Here is a 24,756-nt window from a genome sequence, read left to right on the forward strand (position 1 = left end):
CCATGGCGCATGCGCGAACCGCCCCCTCCGCGCAAATAACAGCTCCGTGCGCGTGCGCTTTCCCACTAACACACTCTCTCCTCCGCTCCCCACGTTCCAACCTCACTGCGCCCGGCACGCGGCTGTTCGGCCTGTGTCCTCGTGACCCACGTGTGGGGGCGGGACTGGACTGACTCGCTCCGCTCCTGGCGTCACGCCTCGAGCATGCGTGTTGGGAAGAGGCCGGTCCAGGGAGTGAGGCCGCTACGCTACTAACGTAAGAGGGGAGGCTGAGTGGCAGCTGCGCTGCTGGCTTATAATGGGGCTTTGCGGCTTGACGGAGGCCGGGCCGCGCTACTGGTGTAAAGGGGCGGCCGCGGGGGCAGGGCGGTTCCGCTATTGACGTAACAGGCCAAAGCGTGTAAATTGGTCCCGCGCAGGGCGGGGAAGAGGCCCCCCCCCACACACACACACACGCAGGGCGGGAGGAGGGGAAGAGACGCCCCCCCCACAGGCAGGGCCGGGAGAAGTGTGTGTGTTTTTGTGTGCATCTCTGTCACTGCATGTTGCCTGGGGTTGTGTTTTGTGTTTGTGTGCGCCTCTCGCTGTGTGCCGTGTGCGATGCTGTGTGTGTCTCGCTATGTGCTCTGGGTGTGCGTCCGCTGCGGTACGTCTCTCATGGCAGCATGTGTTAACATGCGCGTCTGTTGCATACCTGTGCTGTGTGTTAGGTGTTGTGGTGTGTCACACGCAGGGTGTCACTGGGGGTGTTCCGGTGTGTGTCACACGTGGGCTGTCATATGTGTGTGTCACGCGGCGGGTGACAGGCTGGGGGGGTCACTCTGTCGGGAGGTCTCTAATACACGCTCCCCCTCCATAAAATCCCGTCCGGGGCGGGGCTTCTAGGTAGCCCCGCCCCGTTAGGCCCCGCCCGCCGTCGCGGCGTCCTGGGAGGGGCTTCCGTGTGGCCACGCCCCCTCCCGCCGCGCAGCCTCGCTCCAGCTCGGACCCGCCCCACCCCCTCAGTATCGACGCCGTTGATTGGTCGCGGGCGTCTGCTCGGCGGGGCCCAATCAGGGGGCGCTGGGCGGCGGGGTCCGGCCTGGAGGAGACGGAGCAAGAGGAGGCGGCGGCGGCGGCGGCGGCCGGGCCGAGGTGAGTGGCTGGGCCCTGCCCCATCCCCCCCCGGCAGCTGGGCCCTGCCCCATCCCCCCCCGGACTCCTCTCCCCCCCCCCCCCGGCAGCTGGGCCCTGCCCCATCCCCCCCCGGACTCTTCTCCCCCCCCCCGGCAGCTGGGCCCTGCCCCATCCCCCCCCCCGGGACTCCTTCCCCCCCCGGCAGCTGGGCCCTGCCCCATCCCCCCCCGGACTCCTCTCCCCCCCCCCCGGCAGCTGGGCCCTGCCCCATCCCCCCCCGGACTCCTCTCCCCCCCCCCCCGGCAGCTGGGTCCTGCCCCATCCCCCCCCGGGACTCCTTCCCCCCCCGGCAGCTGGGCCCTGCCCCATCCCCCCCCGGACTCCTCTCCCCCCCCCCCCCGGCAGCTGGGCCCTGCCCCATCCCCCCCGGACTCCTCTCCCCCCCCCCCGGCAGCTGGGTCCTGCCCCATCCCCCCCGGGACTCCTTCCCCCCCCGGCAGCTGGGTCCTGCCCCATCCCCCCCCCCGGGACTCCTTCCCCCCCGGCAGCTGGGTCCTGCCCCATCCCCCCCCCCCGGGACTCCTTCCCCCCCCCGGCAGCTGGGTCCTGCCCCATCCCCCCCCCCGGGACTCCTTCCCCCCCCGGCAGCTGGGTCCTGCCCCATCCCCCCCCCGGGACTCCTTCCCCCCCCGGCAGCTGGGCCCTGCCCCATCCCCCCCCCGGGACTCCTTCCCCCCCCGGCAGCTGGGCCCTGCCCCATCCCCCCCCCGGACTCCTCTCCCCCCCCCCCCCAGCAGCTGGGCCCTGCCCCATCCCCCCCGGACTCCTCTCCCCCCCCCCGCAGCTGGGCCCTGCCCCATCCCCCCCCGGGACTCCTTCCCCCCCCCCCGCAGCTGGGCCCTGCCCCATCCCCCCCCCCGGGGACTCCTTCCCCCCCCGGCAGCTGGGCCCTGCCCCATCCCCCCCCCGGACTCCTCTCCCCCCCCCCCCAGCAGCTGGGCCCTGCCCCATCCCCCCCCGGGACTCCTTCCCCCCCCCCCGGCAGCTGGGGCCTGCCCCATCCCCCCCCGGGACTCCTTCCCCCCCCCCCGGCAGCTGGGCCCTGCCCCATCCCCCCCCGGGACTCCTTCCCCCCCCCCCCGGCAGCTGGGCCCTGCCCCATCCCCCCCCGGGACTCCTTCCCCCCCCCCGGCAGCTGGGTCCTGCCCCATCCCCCCCCGGGACTCCTTCCCCCCCCCGGCAGCTGGGTCCTGCCCCATCCCCCCCCCTGGGACTCCTTCCCCCCCCCGGCAGCTGGGCCCTGCCCCATCCCCCCCCCCCGGGACTCCTTCCCCCCCCCGGCAGCTGGGCCCTGCCCCATCCCCCCCCCGGGACTCCTTCCCCCCCTGGCAGCTGGGCCCTGCCCCATCCCCCCCCCCGGGACTCCTTCCCCCCCCCGGCAGCTGGGCCCTGCCCCATCCCCCCCCGGGACTTCTCTCCCCCCCCCCCCGGCAGCTGGGCCCTGCCCATCCCCCCCCCCCCGGGACTTCTCCCCTCCCCCCCTACAGCTGGGCCCTGCCCTTATCCCTCCCCCGGCAGCTGGGCCTCCCCCCCCGCAGCCAGGCCCTGCTCCTACCCCCCGCCCGGCAGCTGGGCCCTGCCCCGTGCCAGAACCCCCCCCGCAGACATCTCGGCCCTCCCCTCCCCCCAGAACTGACCCCGCAGCTGGGCCCTGCCCTCCCGCTCACCAGGGTCTCCTCCTCACAGGCCATGGCAGAGGAGCTGCCCCCCTCCCTCTTCTTCCAGCACCAGTACATGTGCTCCGAGTGCGGCCTGCTCTACAACACGCTGGAGGAGGTGCTGATCCACCAGCAGAGCCACCTGGGGGAGCCCTGCCAGCCCCCCGGCGCCGCCCCCGCTGTGGCCCTCGACGTGGGGCCCCTGCAGGAGAACCACTACCAGTGCCTGGAGTGCGGGCGTGTCCTGCTCTCGCCTGACGAGCTGCTGGCCCACCAGAGCCTGCACCCCCGCCAGGTGCCTGCCCGCCCGCCGCCCCCCACCTCTGCCAGCCAGATTCACTACCAGTGCAGCGAGTGCAAGGAGCTCTTTGCCGCGCCTGACCTGTGGCTGGCCCATCGCCAGAGCCACAAGGCCCAGGAGCCTATGGCCACCCCCCCGCCGCCGCTGCCCCCTCCCTCGCCGGCCCCCCAGCCGACCATGCACCCCTACGAATGCTCAGAGTGCGCCGGCCTCTTCCAGACACCTGAGGAGCTGCTGGAGCACCAGGGTGAGCACTTCACCGAGACTGAGAAGGAGAGCGGGGAGCCGGCTGTGCCCGAGGGGCTCAAACCCGAGGTCCCCAGCTCACCCAGCCCCTCACAGCAGATGCCAACGCTGGCCCCTCCACGGGCCTGGCGCTGCGGCGAGTGCAAGCAGGAGTTCGGCATGGCGGAGGAGCTGCGGCGCCACCGCCGGGAGCACGCCTCAGAGGAGTTCCTGTGCGGCGAGTGCCAGCGTGGTTTCACCACAGCCAACCGGCTGCTCGCTCACCAGCGCGTGCACGTGGACGGCACACACGAGTGCCCCAACTGCAGCAAAGTCTTCAAGAAGGCGGCCTCGCTGGAGCAGCACACGCGCATCCACAAGGGCGAGGCCCTGTACCTGTGCGTGGACTGCGGTCTGGGCTTCGGCACCGAGATGACGCTGGTGGTGCACCGCAAAAGCCACACAGCCAACCCCCTGCACCGCTGTGCCTGCGGCAAGACCTTCAGCAACATGACCAAGTTCCTCTACCACCGCCGCACCCACGCGGGCAAGAGCGGGGCCCCGCCGGCCCGTGCCCCTGCCCCGGAGCCGGCCCAGCCACCTGAGGAGGAGCTGGCGCAGCTGCCCGCTGCTGGGGCGCTGAACGGCTTGCCGGCACCCCCTGCTGCCGGCGGCTTCCTGTGCCCACAGTGCGGCAAGGAGTTTTCCAGCCACATCCGCATGGTGCGGCACAAGCGGGTGGTGCACGTGCTGGAGCGCAAGCACAAGTGCCCCACCTGCGGCAAGACCTTCAAGAAGCTGGTGCACGTCCGGAACCACCTGCGCACGCACACCGGGGAGCGCCCCTTCCAGTGCACCGAGTGCGGCAAGACCTTCGCCTCCCAGGCCAACCTGATGCGCCACCACCTGACCCACACCGGCGAGCGCCCCTACCAGTGCGACGTCTGCCAGAAGCGCTTCACCCAGTCCTCCAACCTGCAGCAGCACCGGCTGCTTCACTCGGGCGCCGGCCCCTTCCCCTGCCAGGACTGCGGCGCCACCTTCTCACGGGCCCACAAGCTGGCCCTGCACCGCGTCAGCCACACAGGCCAGCTGCCCTTCCAGTGCCCTGAGTGCGACAAATCCTTCGCCCGCAAGCGGCTGCTGGAGCTGCACCGGCTGGCCCATGCCGGGCGCGAGCCCCACCGCTGCCCAGACTGCGGTGCCCTCTTTGTCCGCCTGGCCAAGCTGGAGGAGCACCACTGTGCCCACAAGAAGCTGTACCCGTGCCCGTCCTGTGGCAAGTGCCTGGGTTCCCTGGCCAAGCTGGCGCTGCACCAGCTGGTGCACTCCGGCCAGCGCCCCTTCACCTGCAACCTCTGCGGCAAGGGCTTCACCAACCCAAGCGGGCTGAGTCGGCACCAGCAGCGCCACACGGGCGTGCGCCCCCACAAGTGCCCGCTCTGCTCCAAGACCTTCGTGGCAGCCTCGGGGCTGCAGCTGCATCAGCGCACGCACACGGGCGAGCGCCCCTTCCCCTGCCCGGAGTGCGGCAAGGCCTTCCGGCAGGCCACCCACCTGCGGGAGCACCGGCGGCTGCACACTGGCGAGCGCCCCTACCAGTGCCCAGAGTGCGGCAAGGCCTTCATCCAGTCCATGCACCTGGCCGAGCACCGGCGCATCCACACCGGCGAGCGCCCACACCGCTGCCCGCACTGCCCCAAGGCCTTCAAGACCCTCTCCAACCTGCGCAGCCACCGCAAGACCCACGGGGCTGCCACCACCCCAGCCCCGCCCACCGCCCAGCCCACCCAGACCATCATGTGCACTGAGTTTGGGGAAACCATCGCCATCATTGAGACGGCGGAACCGCTGCCCCTGGTGGAGACCATCGAAATCTACCAGGCTGCCCTGGAGGGCAGCCTCCAGGTGGACAATCTGCAGGTCAATGCCTTCGTATAGGGGCACAGCGCAACCCCCTGTAAATAAAAGTTCTGGTTTTGCCCATTCGCCTGCCCAGCCCCCCCACTGCGTCTCATCCTGGCACGGAGGGGGGGGGGGGCGGGCGGTCGGTCGCTGCATGCCCCTGGGTTGCTGTCTGGGTAGGGGGGCAGTGGTCCTCTTACCCTTCCCATTCTATCTCCGCCCCAGGGCACTTCTTGGATGCTGCTGGCAGCCCCCTGACCTGTCCTTCCTGCCCTGGGCGGGGTGGGACTAGTGAGGCTTTGAACTGGAGCCTTCCAAGGTTATTTCCCCCCGGGCTGTAGGACTATCCTGAGGGGCTAGGCCCTTCCCCATGGGCTATCTTGCTTTGGAAGGGAGCTTGGGCTTAGCAAACCAGCCAGGGGAAGGCATCTCAGTAGGAGTCCCTTGCCCCTTTCCTTGCCAGGTTGTGGGGCTGGGCAATGGGGTGTGTTCAGCAGTCGAGATTGGCAATGGGAGATGCTAGTGTGGGCCCCTATGACTTGGTGTGCACCAAGGGGTTGGGGGGATTGGTTCAGGAAGGCAGGGAATAATGGGACATGGGGCCTGTCACCTCTAGGGGGCACTAGCTCCCATCTGCCCCCAGGGCAAGGGATGGGAACAGGAGCTGGAAATGGGGCAGAATGCTGTCCCAGGCCCCTTTGCTCTGTTTGGCCTGGACTGTTCTGAGACCAGAATATGCCAAGCAATCTGGGCCCTAGGCCCCCTTCCCTTCGTGGGCTGGCCCCACAGTTAGGGCCTTTCCCGCAACCGTTGGCATATGGAGAAGGGGGAGCAGCAGGCCCAGCCTTGTACCTGGCTGGAAGGTGCCCCACTCTCCCTACAGAGCACATAGAGCACCACCCACACCTCCTGCTGGGTGACCACCTCCATCAGGGGGGAAACTGAGGCAGGGAGACTGACCCTTAAGGGCTCTGAGGCAGGACAGAGCAGGGGAGAGAACGCAGGAGTCCTGAGGCCCATGGTGGCCCATGAGGCCAAGGTGCCGAGGGCTCCCTGGGCAAAGGGGCCATCTCCCAGTGCTGGAGGCTCTCACTAGTTACTTGCTGGGGGGTGTGCCCCCCCCACCTATGGGGCTGGAGCAGCACAGCGGGACTGAGTGATGCCCTCTGGCAGGGCCCTACACTTGTCCCTGCAGCCTGGGAATTGCTCACATTTCCCTGTGCCCCCTGGGCAGGGGGTGGGCTGTTTGGTCTGGGAAAGGGGGACCCATGAGCTGTGCTCGAGGCTGCCGCAGTTCCGTGGGGCATTAACAGATGAACATTTGGAGTTAGGCAGCCCCCCAGCGACAGGCGCAGCCTCAGATAGTATCACCTCATCATTCCCCCCAGCAGCAGTGTCAGCCACTTCCCCTTGGCCCCCCCTGCAACCCCCTCAGGCTCTCCACAGCCTCCAGCTCAGCCATTTAACACTCTCCCCTTTTCCTTTCAACAACTCCCCCCAGTTTAGAGGCGGATTGTAACGGGGGGGCAGGCCACTCATTCTGCACCCCCAGGATCCAGGGGTGCCCATGCCCTAGCCCAGAGGAACTGCAGCAAAGGGGCAGGCCTGCTGAGTGCTCCCACTCCCCCTGGAGGAAGACTGTCACCAGAACCACCCATGGGGCAGCTCAGGCTGTGGTGATGAGCTAGCCAGGCATGCCCCCCAGGGCAGAGACCCCCCCCCACAGACCCCTCCATGGGGGCAGAATCACAGCCAGGTGAAACAAGAGGCAGCTTAGGGGATCCCCCCGGTAGGTGCCACAACACCCCCCACCCCAGCAGCCCCACGCTCCCCTGCATCCTTTCATGCCAATAATTTATTGAACCAGGTGCCTGTACAGAGCCAGAACTTGAGAGAGAAACTAACACACAGTTGAGGGTTTTTGGGGGGGGGGCACTCAGATTAAGAAAAAAATCATCTATGTACACAGCGATCAGTAAAAGAAACTGGTTTACGGGGAGGGGTATTTACAGGGGGGCAGGCAGGAGGGGAAATAAAAAACTCCCCCCCCCACAGAGCTGTGCCCTTCAAACCAAGGAGAGCGCCTTGATCTTGGGGCTTTTGGGGGGAATGCCTGGGGGAGGCCCTATGGGGATACATCCATCCACTCCTGGCCCACAGCCTCTCCCCCCTCACTGCATGATCCCATCTATCCCCAGAATGGGTGCAGGAGACCCCCGGCACGGGACACAGAGGAAGGCTTGTTCCCAGCTGACAGGGGGAAGGGGCAACCATCTCCCCTCTGAGGGGGACCAGGCCCTGCACCCCATACAGGACAGCAGCATAGGAGAGGAGGGGGGCAGTGGGGTGGGATGTTAAAAACCAAAAGCAACTTAAAATCCAGGGGGCCTGAACCCCCCAGCCCCCAGCCCCAAAAGCAGCCAGAGCCACTTCAAAGGGGGGAGCTGTAAAAGCAGCATGACCAGTGCCCCCACCCCCACACTGAGGCCTTGTGGGTTAGCAAGAGGCAGCGTCTCCTCTGTGACTGGCTGCCCCCCAGCCAATGGGAAGCAGGCTCCATGTGGTCCGTGGGCACCGCCCCCACCCAGTTCACAGTTCAGACAAGTCCATGGGGCAGCCTAGGGATGGGGAGGGGGCCTGCCCCCCAGCCCAGCCCTTCAGGACGCATTGGCAATGGGTCCCACACCATCCCCCGGCGTTGGCTGGCTCCTATCAGCGCCTGCATGGGAAAGGAACAGTCAGCATGGCAGGGCCACCTGCCCAGCCCCACAGCACATGGGCTCCACCCCCTGCTCCCAGCATGCCCTAGGGCAGCAGGGAGCCTCCAGACCCACCCCTAGCAGGCTGCAGGAAAGAGGTGTTCCCACCTGCTCCTCTCAGCATGCTTCAGGAGAGATGCCCCATTCCCAGCATAGGGGGAAGATGACCGCTTCTCCCTTTCCCAGCATGCACTGGGAAAACTGCTGGGGGGGGTAGTCCTGGCCCCCCAGGCTCCCAGCACTCACCGTGTGTGAGGGGGGGTAGTCCTGGCCCCCCAGGCTCCCAGCACTCACCGTGTGTGATAGGGGTGCCAAGCGCACACCCCAGCAAGCCTGTCTGGGCCCGTAGGTGGGGCGGGATGAGGGAGGGGTTGAGCGAGGGCTCGATGGCCAGTTCTGTGGGGAGAGAGCAGAGGGGTCAGACGGCCTGGGCACCCCACCCCCGTGCCCTCCCCCTGGCGCCTGCACTCACCCACAGGGCTGAAGTTGAAGAGGGGGGGCAGGTCGCGCCCGTTGGGCAGGCGGGCGTTGGGCTCCCGCAGCTCGTTGAAGAAGGCGTTGGTGCAGGCCTCCAGCGGGGAGAGGCGGGTGGCGGGCGTGTACTCCAGCAGGCGGCTGCACAGCGAGACGGCCTCCATCGGAGTGCGCGGCTTGAACACCTGGGGGGGCAGGGGGGTCACTGCGGGCACAGCCCCACACCAAACCCCACCCCCACCCAGGTCAGCCTACCACCCCAGGCCTGTCCTGGGGCCAGCACACAGCCACACCCCTTTCTCCTGAGCCATGCCCTGAAGCTGTGTGCTTCCCCAAGACAGTGCCCCCTCCCTCCTCCAATACCTTCAGCCAGGGATGTGCTTTGATCTGGGGGAACTTGAACTCTGTGTAGTTGGGGTTCATCTCCCGGATCTGCTCCCGCGTTGGCGTCCCCAGCACCTGGGGGATGGGTGGACCCATTACAGCCAGTTCCTGGGGGCAGCCCATGTCCCCAGCTCCTCCCAAGGGGCATTTCCTGGCCCCACAGACTGGGGGCCATCCTCCCCGCTGCAATGCCTGCAGCAAACCCTTGGATGAACCCTTTCAAGGCTCCCATGTTCCAGGTAAGGCCCCCTCAATGAGGTCCAGCCCAGGACTCCCCACTCTGGGCGTGGGATCCAGTGGTTAGAGCAGGGGGCTGGGAGGGGGGGTTAGAGCACAGGTGCGCATCTCCTACCTTGATGATTTCCACCAGCTGGTCCACTCCACTGTCCCCAGGGAAGATGGGCTGACCCAGCAGCAGCTCAGCCAGCACGCAGCCCGCTGACCAGATATCTGGGGAGGGACAGGGGGTGGTCAGGACTCCTGGGGTGCCTCCCCCACGCTGTGCACAGGGGCAGGGGTGACGGAGGGGGGTGGGAGCTCACCTATGTTGGACGTGTAGTCGGTGGCCCCGAAGATGAGCTCTGGGGCGCGGTAATAGCGAGAGCAGATGTAGGAGACGTTGGGTTCGCCCTGCACCAGCTGCTTGGCACTGCAAGACGAACCACCCATAGTGAATGACCCCCGCGCTGGACCAGACCCCTTGCCCAGACGGGTGTGCTGTGGCCGGTTCTGACCCCGTGTCGGCCCTCGGTCGTGCCCAGGGTGAGTGCTGTGCAGTCAGTCCCACGAGGGTACGTGTGTGGGGCCACCCATCTCACCCGCCGCCCTAGCACCCAACGCACGAGCGCTCCGCCTGGTGCCCAGAACCGCGTGTGGACACCCCTCCCCGTACATGAGGGCCGGGGCTGCTCCAGGAGGGACTGTCCCACGAGCCCACCCTTTCCCCCTTTGCACAGCTCTCGCACAAGGGGGCGCTCCCTCTGCACGGCTCTCGCACAAGGGGGCCCCAGCTCCCACCTGCCGAAGTCGCACAGCTTGAGCACAGCTGTGTCGGGGTCCACCAGAAGATTCTGGGGTTTGATGTCGCGGTGACAGACACCCTGGGAATGGATGTAGGCCAGGCTGCGGAAGAGCTGGTACATGTACACCTGGCAGGAGGGGGAAGATGGTCACAGCCAGCCCGGGGGCTCCTGCCACAGCCCCCCACATCTGCACAGCTGGTCCCCCCGGCTCACCTTGACATAGATGACGGGGATGGTCTGCTTGGCCTTGGTGAAGTGGCGTGCCACGCGGTACACCGTCTCGGGCACAAAGTCCAGCACCAGGTTCAGGTACACCTCGTCCTTCTGCAACGGGGCTGGGTGAGAGGGGACCCGGGACCCCCTGTGGCCCCATGGACCCTCCCCACGGGGGGGAAGGCAGAGAGGACCCCCCCAAAGTCTCATGGACCCTCTCCACTGGTGGTGAGGGGACCCAGGACACACCCCACAGCCCCATAGACTCTTCACACAGGGAAGGTGCGAGGGAACCCAGGATGCACCCCACTCCCCAGGATCCCCCCCAACCTCCCCCCTCCCACCAGCTGTATGGACCAGTCCTCACCCCCCTTGCCCCCCCCCCATTGCCTCCTGACCTTCTCCCCGCTGGAGTAGAAGTAGTAGCGCAGGCGCACGATGTTGCAGTGATCCAGCTTGCGCATGATCTGCAGCTCCCGGTTCTGGGGGGGGACACAGACAGGGTGAGTGAGGGAGCCTGGCAAGGATGGGGGACCCCCCCCCGGCTCACGCTCCCCCCATACTCACCTTGAAGCGCTTGTCCTGCAGCACTTTCTTGATGGCCACCAGCTCCCCGCAGTCAGCCAGGCGGGCCTGATAGACCACGCCGAAGGAGCCATTCCCGATGACTTTGATATCCGAGTAGGAAACCTCCTGGGGGCGCTCCGGGCCCTGGCCAGGCGTGGCCACCACCGTGCTCACCTTCCCGCTGTCCCCTGGGGATGCGGGGGGATTAGAGACACAGCCAGGGACCCCCCAACCCTGCCCTTTCCACTGGCCTCAGGAACGGGGGGGCTTAGAGGCACCGGCAGGGACCCCCCAACCCGCCCTTTCCACTGGCCCCTGGGGACAGGGGGGCTTGAAACACACCAGGGACCCCCAAAGCCTCCCCAACACTGCCACTGCCCCTGCCCCTCCCTTCCTTCTGGGCCCTGGGGATGGGGGGTTAGAAACACAGCCAGACTCCCCTCATGGTCCCTCCTTCCCCGTTTCCAGGTTAGAGAGAGCCAGAATCCCCACACCCCCAACCCCCCAGCACCTCTGCCACTGGCCCCTCCCCACTGACTCATACCACACAGCCCCACCTCTGCCCGTTACCGCCCCCCCAGCACCAAACACCCACATCTCCCTTCCCCCCACTAAAGACACTGACCCCAAATGCCCTCCCTCAGAACACTCCAGACACCCCTGCACCCCCCCACTTCTCCTGCCCCAACAGCCTCCCCAACACTGACTAGGCAGCCCCCCAGCATCACCCCAGGCATCTTCTCCCCCACACCTAATACTTCAGGGCCCCACCCCGCAATTCCCATGGAGAGGAAGCCCAGCAGCCAGAGAAATCCTGCCATGAGAACCCCCAATCCCCACCCCAGGTAGCCCCCCCATTCAGCAGCTTCCCCCCCAGCACAGAGATGTGATATCAGGTAGTGGGCTCAGCCAAGGCCCTGAACCCCAACACTCAATCCCCAAATCTGATGACAGCCCCCCAACCGGGACCCTAGAGCCTGACCCTAACCTCCAATTAGCTTCTCCCCAGCCTCCAGAGCCCCCCCTTCACATGACCAGCTCCATCATAGGCCCCATTGGCTCCCAACACCCTCAGTGAAGTGATGCACTTGGGGACCCACAATAGTTCTTCCCTCACATACATCCAGGAACGTGCCCCCCCCATAGATTCCCCCACTCCCCTTTCTCCTGCCCCCCGCTCCCTTCTAGCACCTCTCTCCCCCCATGGATTCCCCCACTCCCCTTTCTCCTGCCCCCACCCACTTCTAGCACCTCAGCCCTCTCTACAACTCAGCCTCGCTCCCTGTCCCGCTCAGAAATGCCCCCCACTCTCTGAACAGCCTGTGAACCCCCTTCGGACCATCTGCAGCCTCCTGGGCCCACCCCAACCTTCCTGCCCCCTCCTCCCATAGCTCCCGCTAACAGTACCCCATTCAGACGCTCCTTCCCCCACCACCCCTCCCCACAGACACCTGCTCCTCTGCCACCCCATGGGTCCTCCTCCCTATCTCAGCCTTCTTCTCCTAGGCCCCCTCCCTGCCCCTAAACCCATCCCCCACGGATCCCCCCTCGGCCCTGCTCCTCCGCACAGACCCGCCAGCTCCCCACCCCCAATTCTGAACCACCTCAAACACGGGCCCTCCCCCAACTCCCCAGTCCTGCCCCACTCTCACCCCAGAGCCCGAGCTAGCCCTTCAGCCCCCCATCTTACCCCCCTCCCGTGTTACCCCAGCCCCCTGCCCCCATCTTACCCCCCTGCCCCCTTCAGTCCCCCCTCCCGTCTTACCCCAGCCCCCTGCCCCCATCTTACCCCCCTGCCCCCTTCAGTCCCCCCTCCCGTCTTACCCCAGCCCCCTGCCCCCATCTTACGCCCTGCCCCCTTCAGTCCCCCCTCCCGTCTTACCCCAGCCCCCTGCCCCCATCTTACGCCCTGCCCCCTTCAGTCCCCCCTCCCGTCTTACCCCAGCCCCCTGCCCCCATCTTACGCCCTGCCCCCTTCAGTCCCCCCTCCCGTCTTACCCCAGCCCCCTGCCCCCCATCTTACCCCCCTGCCCCCTTCAGTCCCCCCTCCCGTCTTACCCCAGCCCCCTGCCCCCCATCTTACCCCCTGCCCCCTTCAGTCCCCCCTCCCGTCTTACCCCAGCCCCCTGCCCCCATCTTACCCCCCTGCCCCCTTCAGTCCCCCCTCCCGTCTTACCCCAGCCCCCTGCCCCCATCTTACCCCCCTGCCCCCTTCAGTCCCCCCTCCCGTCTTACCCCAGCCCCCTGCCCCCATCTTACGCCCTGCCCCCTTCAGTCCCCCCTCCCTTCTTACCCCAGCCCCCTGCCCCCATCTTACCCCCCTGCCCCCTTCAGTCCCCCCTCCCGTCTTACCCCAGCCCCCTGCCCCCCATCTTACCCCCCTGCCCCCTTCAGTCCCCCCTCCCGTCTTACCCCAGCCCCCTGCCCCCCATCTTACCCCCCTGCTCCCTTCAGTCCCCCCCTCCCGTCTTACCCCAGCCCCCTGCCCCCCATCTTACCCCCTTCAGTCCCCCCTCCCGTCTTACCCCAGCCCCCTGCCCCCCATCTTACCCCCTTCAGTCCCCCCTCCCGTCTTACCCCAGCCCCCTGCCCCCCATCTTACCCCCTTCAGTCCCCCCTCCCGTCTTACCCCAGCCCCCTGCCCCCCATCTTACCCCTTCAGTCCCCCCTCCCGTCTTACCCCAGCCCCCTGCCCCCCATCTTACCCCCTTCAGTCCCCCCTCCCGTCTTACCCCAGCCCCCTTCCCCCCATCTTACCCCCTTCAGTCCCCCCTCCCGTCTTACCCCAGCCCCCTGCCCCCATCTTACCCCCCTGCCCCCTTCAGTCCCCCCTCCCGTCTTACCCCAGCCCCCTGCCCCCATCTTACCCCCTTCAGTCCCCCCTCCCGTCTTACCCCAGCCCCCTGCCCCCATCTTACCCCCTTCAGTCCCCCCTCCCGTCTTACCCCAGCCCCCTTCCCCCATCTTACCCCCTTCAGTCCCCCCCTCCCGTCTTACCCCAGCCCCCTGCCCCCATCTTACCCCCTTCAGTCCCCCCTCCCGTCTTACCCCAGCCCCCTGCCCCCCATCTTACCCCCTTCAGTCCCCCCTCCCGTCTTACCCCAGCCCCCTTCCCCCATCTTACCCCCTTCAGTCCCCCCTCCCGTCTTACCCCAGCCCCCTGCCCCCATCTTACCCCCTTCAGTCCCCCCCTCCCGTCTTACCCCAGCCCCCTGCCCCCCATCTTACCCCCTTCAGTCCCCCCTCCCGTCTTACCCCAGCCCCCTGCCCCCATCTTACCCCCTTCAGTCCCCCCTCCCGTCTTACCCCAGCCCCCTTCCCCCATCTTACCCCCTTCAGTCCCCCCTCCCGTCTTACCCCAGCACCCTGCCCCCATCTTACCCCCCTGCCCCCTTCAGTCCCCCCTCCCTTCTTACCCCAGCCCCCTGCCCCCCCCACTCACGGCCGAGTTTCAGGCCCGGCGGGAAGGGCCCGACGCCGCCGCCGCCCCCCCCCGGCCCGGGCCCCGCCGCCCCCGCCTTGCCACCCGGCGCGGCGCCAAGGGGCGGCCCGGGCGGGGCGGGGGCTCCGGGTCCGGGGGGGACCCCGCCCGCGGCGGCGTCGACGAAGGAGCTGGTCCGGGGCCGGGAGGGGCCGGCGCTGCCGCTGCTCATGGCGAGGCCGGACGGGGGGGGGGGGCCCGGCGAGGCTAGCCAGAGTGCGCCTGCGCGGCGCCAGCCCCGCCCCCGCCCTGCCGCGGGGGCCGCCGGGAAACCGAGTCCGGGCCCCGCCCCCGCCCTGCCGCGAGGGCCGCCGGGAAACCGAGTCCGGGCCCCGCCCCCGACCCGGGGGCCGCCGGGAAACCGAGTCCGGGCCCCGGCCCCGCCCTGCCCCGAGGGCCGCCGGGAAATGTAGTTTCCTTAACAGCCGGCCCAGGGCTGCAGCGCCCCCCCCCGGGCCCCAGACACGAGGGATTCAAGAGCTTTCCCCCCCCGCGCCCCCGCCCAGCCAGGGGCTGCGACTGCAGGGCCCGAAACTCAGAGCAGCCAGTCTCTGCCCCCCCCGGCCCTCTGACCCCCCCGACCCCCCCACACTGTTCCCTTACAGAGCCGAGCAAAACGCCACCAAGTTTCGAGTCTTTTATTGGTTATTTTTATACAGTCAGAACCCGAGCCCCCCTGTACAGGAATTAGGATAAGGCTTCATAAGTCACCCCCCAGCCCCCACAAACCGGGGCCCCACAGACTGGAGCCTGCCCCCCACCCTGCTTCCAGGTCTGGATCCCCCTGCCCCTCCCTCAGCAAGGGGTTCAAGCCCTGCCCCCCCAGGAGAACTGGGGGTTACCCAGCTCCCATCATGCCAGGGCCCAGCCCACTTTGTGAGACCCCTCAGCTCGGGGACACAGGGGAATGGCTCCTCGGGTCCTTGCAGGATTGGCGATAGGCTAAAGGCATTGGGAAGTGGGGAGAAATGTCAGTTCAGGTCCTACCCCATTGGGGGGGGACATGGGGTGCCTGCACCTCCCACCCCATTTCCCCCACAGACAGTACTTCAACAGGCACTTGAGATTTCCCCCCCCGGGGTGGCTCAGGCCAGCAGCCGCACCCACCCCACTCATTTTTGGTTATCTAAAGCCATCTCGAGCCCCCCCGCGCGGCCCCAAACACCAGACTGCCCCCCCTCACTGAAAGAAGGGGCCATACAGCCTTATACAGACCAATCTAAGCTGGGGGAAAGGGGAGAAGCTAGGTCTATAGGCCACAGGGGGCACAATATGGCATCCACTCTCTCCCAGGACACTGGGCTAGATGGACCTTTGGTCTGACCCAGTCTGGCCATTGTGTCCCCGCAGCCCCCCAGTAATACAAGGGTGCTGCAGGACTGGTTTCCATTTCTCATCAGACAGGGCTTAAAGAGAGTTTATTGTGCTTTAAAGCCCCTGTTCCCCGCAAATGAGGGGCGAGGGACATTGAGATCCCTCAACATCCCCCCCAATTTAGATCAACCCCCCCAACCCACAAGGCAGCAACTGGATATAAACGAGGGGATTCAGGGGGTGGGAAAAGGATAAAAACAAAATTCTACGTGATATAAATTCCTGGGGTCACCCCCTCTTTAAAAACCAGAGACCCTGAAAGGAAAGCTGCCCCCAGATTTAAAATCATCCCCCCAAAAATATATATATCGAAGTAAAAACAGCTGAGCGCCCCCTGCCCCATGTCAACATACAGGGTCCCGGAGAGAAGGCGGCCCAGAGAAGAGTTAAAAATCTCTGAGTTAAGGCAGCAGAAGACGGCCCCCCATCCCCCCCCATCCCTGGGGGCGCCGGCTCCACCTCTACAAGTCCTTGTTCTCCAGTGAGAGCTGGGCCGTGGCGTGGGGCAGGTCGGTGCTGACACGTCGCCCACCCCCGTCCAGGGCGCCCCCGCCCTCCCGCTCCCCCTTCACCTTCTTGTCATCTGCCTCATCGGGGCCACCCCCCGCGCCCGCCTCCAGCCGCTGGTCCTCACTCCAGCGCCTCTTGAAGCGCAGCTTGAGGGGGATGCACTGGCCGCTCTCCTCACCCTGCCGGGGGGCTGGGAGCACCAGGGGCTCCCCAGGCTTCTCAGGGGGGGCGGGGGGAGCCTTGAACACCTCCTCATCTTCCTCGCTGACGTCCGTCACCTCCACTGTCACCTCCTCTTCCTCCGACTCCCCCTCCGAGATGGGCTCCACCTTGATGCAGGGCAACTGGGGCTCCGGGGCAGCCCCTTCACCGGGGGGCGCCGACACCTTGTCCCGGTTCCGCCGGCCCAGCGGGGGAGGTTGCAGTTTGAATTTGAAGGGGGCAGGGGGCTCCTCAGGCGGGGGCGGCTTCTCGGGGCGCTGGGGCTGGGGGACGAGGATGTGGGGGTAGTGGAGGAAGGCCCGGGGGCTGAGGTGGTAATTGTAGACACTCTGAGTGTGCGCCTGCAGGTAGCGCTTCATGTCCTCAGGGTTGAAGGAGAAGTGGGAGCCGCCGGGGTACATGGGGCTCAGGGTGGGTGAGGGGGTGTAGTTCATGTGGGTGGGGGTGAGGGGCAGGGCGGGCGAGAGCTGGGGGGGCAGCAGGGCACCAGGGCCAGCCATAGGGGACACCGGGAAGGGGCTGAGGGGCTCGGGCCCACGGGACCGGGGGTAGGCGCGGAAGAGGCTGTCGTGGGCCAGCCGGGGGTGGGCGGGCAGGGGGGGCCCACGGAAGCCGCCCCCCTCGCCCGGCCCCCCGCCCCGGCGCCCCTCCTCGCCCAGCGGCTCCTCCAGCTCCGAAGTGGCCGAGGTGGCATCGCTGCAGTCGCTGACTGAGCCACGGGCGAGGCGCCGGGCCACGGCCGAGAAGACACCGGGCGAGCGCAGCTCCTCCGCCCCTGGAGACAGCACCTCTGACGGCGTGGAGGGCGGGAAGCGGAAGTGGGAGCCACCCGAGGGCACCGGCGGGGCGCTCTGGGGCACGGGGCCGCCTGCCATGGGAGGAGAAGGGTGAGGGGGACCGTCAGCGCCTGCCTGGCCCCCCCAGCGCCAACCCACCATCCCGACAGGAGCCCTGGCCCCGGCCCAGCCCCCCGCCAACCCAGCCAAGCCCCACAGTGACGAGCCACCATCTCAACACAGCCCCCCACCACATGCCTGGCCCCCCAGTATCAGCCCCCATCCCACACACAGCCTGGCCTCCCCTCCTTCCCACCTCCATAGTAACCCCAATTCAGCCAGTCCTCTCCCATCCCCCACACCTACTATTTGCCACCCCCACTGCCTCCAATCCCCCCATCCATCCTCCCAGCATCCCCCACTGTGCCCCCATCCAGCCTACCCTCCCCCACTGCTCCCCCATTTTCCACCAAGTCCCCAGGCCCCAAGAGGTGCCCTCTGCCCAATCCTTCCCAGAAGGGCCCCCCTTCCTCCCCCATCTACCCAAGCCCCCTCCCGTCGCAGCCCCTCACCTGCCATGCCCATGTCGATGAAGGGGTAATTCACCAGCACCAGCTTGTTGAAGTTGAACTTGTAGGTGAATCGCTTCCCTTTGGTTTTGTGCAGGATCCGTTTGTTGTAGTAGTACCTGGCGGGGGGAGGGGAGGAGAGACAGAGCCAGGACCATCAGCCCCACCATAGACCCCCCTGATCCCTCTCCCCGCCATAGCTCCCATTCCAGGTCCAGTGGTTTGGGGGAGGGGCCTGGAAGCCAGGACTCCCGAGTTCTCAACCTGCTTCTGGGAGGGATGGGGGGGCTGGTGGTTAGAGCAGGCAGGGCTGGAAGCCAGGACTCCTGGGTTGTCTCCCCAGCTCTGACACCGACGAATGGTGTGCTCTTTCCCTGCCTCGGTTTCCCCACCACCCCCATGATGCCCCCGCTCACCTCAGCGCCCGGCTCAGCTTGTCATAGTTCATCTGAGGCTTGCACTTGCGGACGCCCCACAGCCGCGCCACCTCATCGGGGTCCTTGATCACGAACTCGCCGTAGTCGCCCTGCCAGGCGATCACGTCGTGGTACTCCTCCTTGCGCAGCAGCTCCAGGATGAAGTGCCACAGCTGGATCTGCCGCGAGCCGGGGCTCGACTCGGGCTTGTAGGCCCAGTCGGGGAAGGCGAACCCTGTGGGGGGAAGGGGTGGGGTGTTAGCCAGCACAGGAGGGGCCACCAGCCCTTTAAGGTCTGGTTCACATGGGGGTCCAGAGATGCCCAAACTGGCCCCCCTCAAAACAAAATGACAGGACCCAGGAGCCAGGACTCCTGGGTTCTCTCCTGGCTCTGGGAGGGAAGCGGGTCCTGACAGGTTAGAGCAGGGGCTTCTGGAAGCCAGGACTCCTGGGTTCTCTCCTGGCTCTGGGGGGGAGCGGGGTGTAAGGGGTTAATGCCCCCCATGCCAAGTCCCGGGGTGTAGACACAAGGTGTGTGCGTCTTCCCTGCCCTGGGAGGGAACAGGAAACCGGGTGCCGCCAGGAGCCTGGGACACCCGCCAAGCCGCTTCCAGTCAGGGTCCAAGGGCCAGCTGGACTACCCTGCCCCTCATTCCTGACCTGCAGCTCCCCCATTTCAGGGCTCATGAGAGGTCCCTGCACCCCCAAGGCTTGCCCCACACTCAGTTGTGGCTGACTCTGGCATGGGGCAGAATCCAACCCCCGCATATGGGGAGTGGCAGCCTGAGGCCCCCCCCCCAGTCCTGTGAGAAGGGGCTGGGGGTGTCTGTGCTGCGGGCAGACAGCTGAGGTCAGCACCTCCCAAACAAGCCGCCTCTGTCCAGCCCCCTCCCCCACACCTTATCCCTGCCCCCTCTGCTACGCCTCACCTCTCCCCCCCCGATCCCCCCCAGCTATACCACCAGAGCCTCGCCAACCCCACGGCCTCCCTCCCCCCCACCCTGGCAGGAAGCAGCACCTCCAGGGTCACAGTTTAGCATAAGGCTCAGCCCCCAGTCAGGGGTCTGGTCTCTGCGCCTCGACCCCCCCCAAACAGGTAACAGGCAGCACAGACATAGGGCCATTTCCCAGCATGCTGTGGGGCCACCCCCCCACACCCTGCCCATCTCGCCAGCCAGATTGGCTGCGCCAGCAGCATCTCCCAAAAACCACTGGCCCCCCAAAACAGGGGAAGCCACAGCCCCTTGACCTGCCCAGCCCCCCCCACCCCATTAACCCCATCAGGGCCAGGCCCTCCCACGCAGCCCAGCTGGGGGGTGGGAAGCTGACCCCACAGTGGCTGGAGGGTGTCCTTGTCAAGGGGCACAGGCCAGCATCCCAGCCCCTGCTGGGGGGGGGGGCGGTTTCCCATTTCCCAAACCCCAGGCGCTCAGAGCCCATCAATAATTCAGAGCCTCTGTAATGGAGGCCGGGCGCCGCGGGGGGGGGGGCGCGAGGGCACAGCCGCAGACGGAGCCATTAGGGCGATGATCTCACCCCCCTCCAGCCCAGCCCCCCCCAGCAGGGGTGGAGCAGAGAAGACCCCCCCACACACACACACACACAGCTCAGAGACAGAGGCAGCTCCCACCCTTGGGGGCCAGGGCACCCCAATCCAAACCGGAGGGAGGGCACCAGGAATAGGAGGGACTGTGATTGGAGGAATGCAGGGTAACACCCAGCCCTGCACCCCAAAGCACTGAGGGGGTCTCCCCCAGTCTCCTGCCCCCCACAAACCCACACTGGGTGCTGTGGGGCCTCGGCAAACGCATCCAGCCCACCCCTCTCCAGCTTCCAGTCTCCAAGCAACAGGCAACAGAGTGAGCCAAGCACTAAAAATAACCCGCCAGGAGGCCGAGGGAAGGAGCAGGCTGGGGAGGGCCCCTGGCACCCACACTCCCCCCCCATGTGCCAGGAACCCAGGTGATCAGGACACCTCCCTTCCCCCACCTCCCTGGAGTCCCACCTGGGATGCAGCCATACAATTGCCTTTTACTTTCCAGCACAAGGCCACAGGTCCCTGTATAACCAGCCCCCTACGCCCTACCCCAGAGGTGGCTGCATCCCAGTGCCAGGTGAGGGCTCCCTGTATAACCAGCCTTTGCACTCCACCCAGAGGGGACATGTCTTAGTGCCAGTAAGAGGATCCCTCAGATCTGCATCCCTCAGATCTGGGGCAAGGAGCAGCTGGAAGGAGACATCCCCCCTCCCCGGCAAAGACCTTCTCTCCAGAAAGTGGGGTCACTGGTCCAGAGGATCAAGTGGGCAAAGGGGACAGGAAGAGGAGGGACCATGGGGTCTGAAACCCCCACCCCCAAATCCTCACTGGCCCCAGCCAAATAGCTGGAAGCTCCCCTCCCCCCAAGCCTCTGACTCAGCCCCACTTACACACAGGGGCCTGTTCTTGCTAATTAGCCCAGGGAAGGGGGGGGGCTCTGACATCAGCCGCCCGCAGAGATCCTGTGAATGGGGTCACTGTTCCCCGGCTGGCGCTGCCAGACACGAGGGGTGACCCCCCTCTGCAGCCCCCCCAACAAAGCCTTCCCCAGGTGCGAGAGCTGGGGGGTCTGCAAGTGAGGGGGGCCACACAAGGATATGTGAGTGGGGCACTGGGGGGACGCCCCAGGCTTCCTACACCTACCAGGACTTTAGGGGGCACCACCACAGACCCATATCTATGGGGATGAATAACCCTCCCTTTATTGCTGTAGGGGAGGCAACGGAGGCAGCACCCCCTCCGATGGTGGAACCCCTATTCCAATGGCTGCTGGTGGGGGGGAGGTGCCAAACCAACAGTTAAGTAGAGGGGCCCTGATGAAGGATCAAGGGTGGTGATTCCTAGATCCAGACCTGGGGATGGTTTGGGGCCCCCATCTGAGGCCCCCAGCCCCACCTCTGTAAGAAAGAGTTGAGGCAGCAGACCTCCAGCCAGGACCTGGAGCATTCCTGCCCCCCCACCCGCCACTCAGGACACTCACCAAGCCCACAGCCTGCCCCCCAATCCCAGCAACCCCCTCAAGTCACAGCCCCCCCAAACACTCCTTGAGGGGCCCCCTGCCCAGTCCCCCCAGGGGTGTCAGTTCTAGGCCCCCCGCAAAGGCAGAGCCAGCTCAGGAGCCAGTGACTAAGCTGGTGCCCACTCTCCCGCGGGTGCCTACCTCCCGCCCGTGTCCCCATCCCCCGCCAGCTCTCCGCTAGGGAGAAAGGGACGGGGGGGGCACAAAACCACCGTCTGCTGGCAGGCGCAGCCCCCGGGTCTGGCATGAGCCGCCGGCAGCCTGGTGCCAATGGGTGGGAAGGCCAGACGTGGGGGGGCGCTGCCACCCGCCCCCCGGGCCATGCCAGCTGCAAACTCCTGGGAGCATCCCCCCCGCCCTTCAAAAGGTTCTTCCCCCCACGCAACCCAGCTGCCCCATAACATCCGCTCAGCTGAGCTGCGGGGGGGGGAGAGAGATGTTGGCTCTGGGGCAATCCCAGAGAGTTGGGGGGCTGGAATTCGCCGGGGTTCAGCCAGAAGAAGCGGAGCCCGGCCCCTGCCCACACACAATGCACCGACTGTTCCCTGCCCGTCTTCCCTCCAAGTCTCAGCTCCCGGCCAAGTCCCCCCCCCCCGACATTTTCCATTGCTCCCTAAGTGCGGGCACGTCTGGGGCGCAGCCCGGCTTGGGGAGGGGGCGGGGGAGAGACACGATTCACCTCTTTTCCCACCTCGCTGTGTGGGTGTGTAGGGGGGGCAGGACTGAAGAACCCCCGGCCCTAGGGGACAGAACTGAGGTCTTGGCGAGCGGGAGTGGGTGGGATCTGGAGTTGGGAGCCCTAAGTTTGGTGAGTGTGTGTGTGGGGGGGGGAATGGCGTCACTGTCTCTTTAAGCGCCCCCCCCCAAACCGCACCACCTCTGTGACTAATCCCTGGAGCCAGCAGCTAACAGAGCCGGGATCGAATTCCAGCCCCCCCCCCCGAATATTACATCACTCCCATTCCTGCAGCCGCAGCCTCCGGCTGGGGGGGGCCACATCACGGCAGGGTGTCTGCGCACTGGGGGGGCTGGCACAGCCGGGGGCAGAGCTGAGCGCCCCCCCGCCCTCAGAGAGCCTCAAAACTAGGGGGCCAGTACAAAGGGGGTGGGAGACTAAGGGGGCAATGGGCCAGCAGAGACCGGGAGGGGGGTAAATCCGCGGGCTCTGATTTCGGGGCGGGGGGGGGCTTGGTCGGTCTGTCCGGAACTTTCCCAGATTCGAAGACAGGAAAAAGTTCTGCCGCCGCACTTATGGGGCGGGAGGGGGGAGGGGGGGAGACAAGTTTGAACAGAAGCGAGCAGCACTTCAAAAAAACACCCAGATTCCTGGAGACAATGGGGCTGGGGTGGGTGGCGCCAGGGGGGGAGGGGGAGCCCGGCACAAAACCAGCCAGGGGGAGGGGAAGGGGGGGCAGGTCTTTGCAGAGGGACTTCCCCCCCCCGCACAGGCAAGGGGACGGGGCATTTTCAAGCACTGAAGCCGCTCAACCAACCCCCCCACCCCTCTAAATTCAGCACCCCCCCTCCCCGGCCAAAGTCCAGCCACAGAGTGGACAGTGACACCCCCCCCCCCGCAAAGCTGGTTGCAAAGTGGCTTCTTCCCCCCCATCCAGCTAAGCCATAGCACAATCGAGCCCCCCACCGGGGTAAAGTCCGGAGCTAAAGGCTACACCCCCCCCCAAACTGTATTTAAGGTGGCATAGCCTCTGTTCGTAGTTGGGGAGGGGATCTAGGTCAGCGATAGCTACGACCCACCCCCCTTTTCGGTGTGCTGGGGGCTAAAAGTCCAGAGTAAAAGGCTGCCGATTAACCCCCCCACACACACACACCGGGGAAGAACAAGATTGGCGCTGGGTTTAAGGTGGTATCGTCCTCTCAAAGGAGAAAAAAAAGGGGGGGGAAGAAATTCCAACCGACTCAGTCTTCCTGGAGGGAAAACACACCCTGCCGCCACCCCCCCAACACAACATTGAAGTGGGGGGCAGAGATTCGCCCCTCCCCCGCCCGGCGCCACCTTAACGCCGCGTTGTTTGTCGGAAACAAAAAGTTCCTTTTCGAACGTCGAGTTTCCAGTTCGGAACTTTGCAACTTTTCTCTCCCCGGGATCCGAGGGGCAGAGACCCCCCCATGGATCGACAGCGGGGGGGTGTTACTAGCCCGGGTGGTATCCGGGGGTGCAGCCCCCAGCGCAAAATAACGCGCCCCTCCCCCAGAAGCCGAGAGGCGGAGTCACCCCGGAGCCCCCCCAAACTCCCCTCCCCCCACGCGCGGGGCCCCCCACGCCGCAGCCCCGGCAGCAGCTGGGGCCGGGAAACGCAACAGGTCCCGCTGCGCCAAACTCCACCGCAGCCTGCCCCGGGGCCCCCCCACAAGCCGTGGGGTGGGGGAGGAAGCCCCCCGCTCCTCCGGGGCAGGACCCACGAACTTTCCAAACCCCCGCCCCAGCCACCTCCATCACAAGCGCCAAGGGCGAGTCCTGCCAGCCCCCCGGCCTCAGTTCCCCCAGCTCCCGCCCTCCACCGCCGCCACTTGTGTCCCCTTCCTCGGTACTTCTGCCTCCCCCGGCCCCCACTGCTCCTAGTCCCCCACTTCCTCCTCTCCCTGCTCCCCAGGCCCCCCCACATCACTTGCTCCCAGTCCCCGAAACCTTGCGGAGACACTCCCACCTCCAAATCTCTCCAGCCCCCCCAGCGGGAACCTCAGCCCCCCAAAACCCTGGGCGAACCCCCGCCCCCACTTCGTCCAGCCCCCCCCCCAAAAAAACCCTGGGGGCGCCCCCTAACTTCCCATGCCCCACGTGGTCCCGGCCCCCCGCAGTCCCCACCTGCGTCCGCAGGGGTCTTCATGGCTCCTGCACTGCAGCCGCCGCCGGGTCGGTCTCGGTCTATCCCCCCCCCCCCGGCTCCCCCCCTCCGCCCTTTCCCGGCCTCATATGGAGCCGGGACGCCCACGCCCCCTGCAAGGACGTCACCGCCGCGTCGCCATGGACACTGAGCCCGCCCCCTCGGCCGGCTCCGCCCACAGACGCCGGAGGGGAGGGGCGGCTTAAAAGGGCCGCGCAGAGAGTGGGGCGGGAATAGGGGCTGATCGGGTTGGGGTATCCGGGCTAGACGCGGGTATCTGGGGTACAGGGGAGGAGGTATCCGGGATAGATAGGGTATCAGTCGGGGGTAGATGAGGAGGGGGTATCTGAGGGGAATCAGTGGGGGCATCTGGGGGCAGGGCAGATGCGAACGGAGTATGGGGGCAGGACTGGGGTGGGGGAGGGGTGAGTGACTGGGCAGTGAGATGGGTCTGGGGAAGTGGAGGGAGAGTATCTGGAGGATCAGGAGGGGGCTAGGGGGTGGAACCGGGGGCTCAGGCTGGGGGATGTGGGAGAAAGAGTGTGTCTTGGATGGGGAACTTGGGGGGGATTGGGACTGTGGGGGGCAGGATGGAGATTCTGGGGTGCACTGGGGGAGGACGCTCAGCACAAAGGGTGGGTTTAGGAGGACAGGACTGGAGGGGGGAGCTCAGGGCTGGGCTGGCAGGGGTTGCGGGTCGGGTCAGAGAGGGGCACCAGCAGAGCTGGGGGGGGGCAGGGCTGGACTGGTCGAGGGCTGGGCTAGCAGGGGCTGTGAGTCAGGAGTGAGGGGCATCAGCAGGGCTGGGGAGGGAGCCAGAGGAAC

General features: G+C 66.7%; 3 protein-coding genes across 4 annotated transcripts; 1 reads left to right on the forward strand and 2 right to left on the reverse strand.

Annotated features, from left to right (window-relative positions):
• Positions 1 to 71: 71 nt before the first annotated feature.
• LOC119847733 (zinc finger protein 574-like) lies at positions 72 to 5,348 on the forward strand. 2 transcript variants are annotated; one of them, XM_038382752.2, is made up of 2 exons: positions 72 to 256; positions 2,863 to 5,348. In XM_038382752.2, the coding sequence occupies exon 2, from the start codon at positions 2,866 to 2,868 to the stop codon at positions 5,299 to 5,301; it is 2,436 nt and encodes an 811-aa protein (XP_038238680.1). In that variant the 5' UTR covers positions 72 to 256; positions 2,863 to 2,865; the 3' UTR covers positions 5,302 to 5,348. The 2 variants fall into 2 exon arrangements, with proteins under 2 accessions (XP_038238680.1, XP_038238679.1); XM_038382751.2 differs by lacking the exon at positions 72 to 256 and adding an exon at positions 266 to 1,134.
• A 1,752-nt stretch (positions 5,349 to 7,100) lies between these two features.
• On the reverse strand, positions 7,101 to 14,366 carry GSK3A (glycogen synthase kinase 3 alpha). Its single transcript, XM_038383437.2, has 11 exons — positions 14,127 to 14,366; positions 10,685 to 10,872; positions 10,516 to 10,599; positions 10,118 to 10,228; positions 9,900 to 10,030; positions 9,425 to 9,531; positions 9,235 to 9,332; positions 8,862 to 8,957; positions 8,497 to 8,683; positions 8,319 to 8,420; positions 7,101 to 7,984 (listed from the first exon to the last, which is right to left on the reverse strand). The coding sequence occupies exons 1-11, from the start codon at positions 14,335 to 14,337 to the stop codon at positions 7,923 to 7,925; spliced, it is 1,377 nt and encodes a 458-aa protein (XP_038239365.1). The 5' UTR covers positions 14,338 to 14,366; the 3' UTR covers positions 7,101 to 7,922.
• Positions 14,367 to 15,489: 1,123 nt separating this feature from the next.
• Positions 15,490 to 23,999, reverse strand: ERF (ETS2 repressor factor). Its single transcript, XM_038382755.1, has 4 exons — positions 23,913 to 23,999; positions 18,033 to 18,267; positions 17,620 to 17,735; positions 15,490 to 17,139 (listed from the first exon to the last, which is right to left on the reverse strand). The coding sequence occupies exons 1-4, from the start codon at positions 23,932 to 23,934 to the stop codon at positions 16,001 to 16,003; spliced, it is 1,512 nt and encodes a 503-aa protein (XP_038238683.1). The 5' UTR covers positions 23,935 to 23,999; the 3' UTR covers positions 15,490 to 16,000.
• Between the last annotated feature and the right edge of the window lie 757 nt (positions 24,000 to 24,756).

This window comes from Dermochelys coriacea, chromosome 24, assembly GCF_009764565.3.
Source record: "Dermochelys coriacea isolate rDerCor1 chromosome 24, rDerCor1.pri.v4, whole genome shotgun sequence".
Classification (NCBI taxonomy): Eukaryota; Metazoa; Chordata; order Testudines; family Dermochelyidae; genus Dermochelys; species Dermochelys coriacea.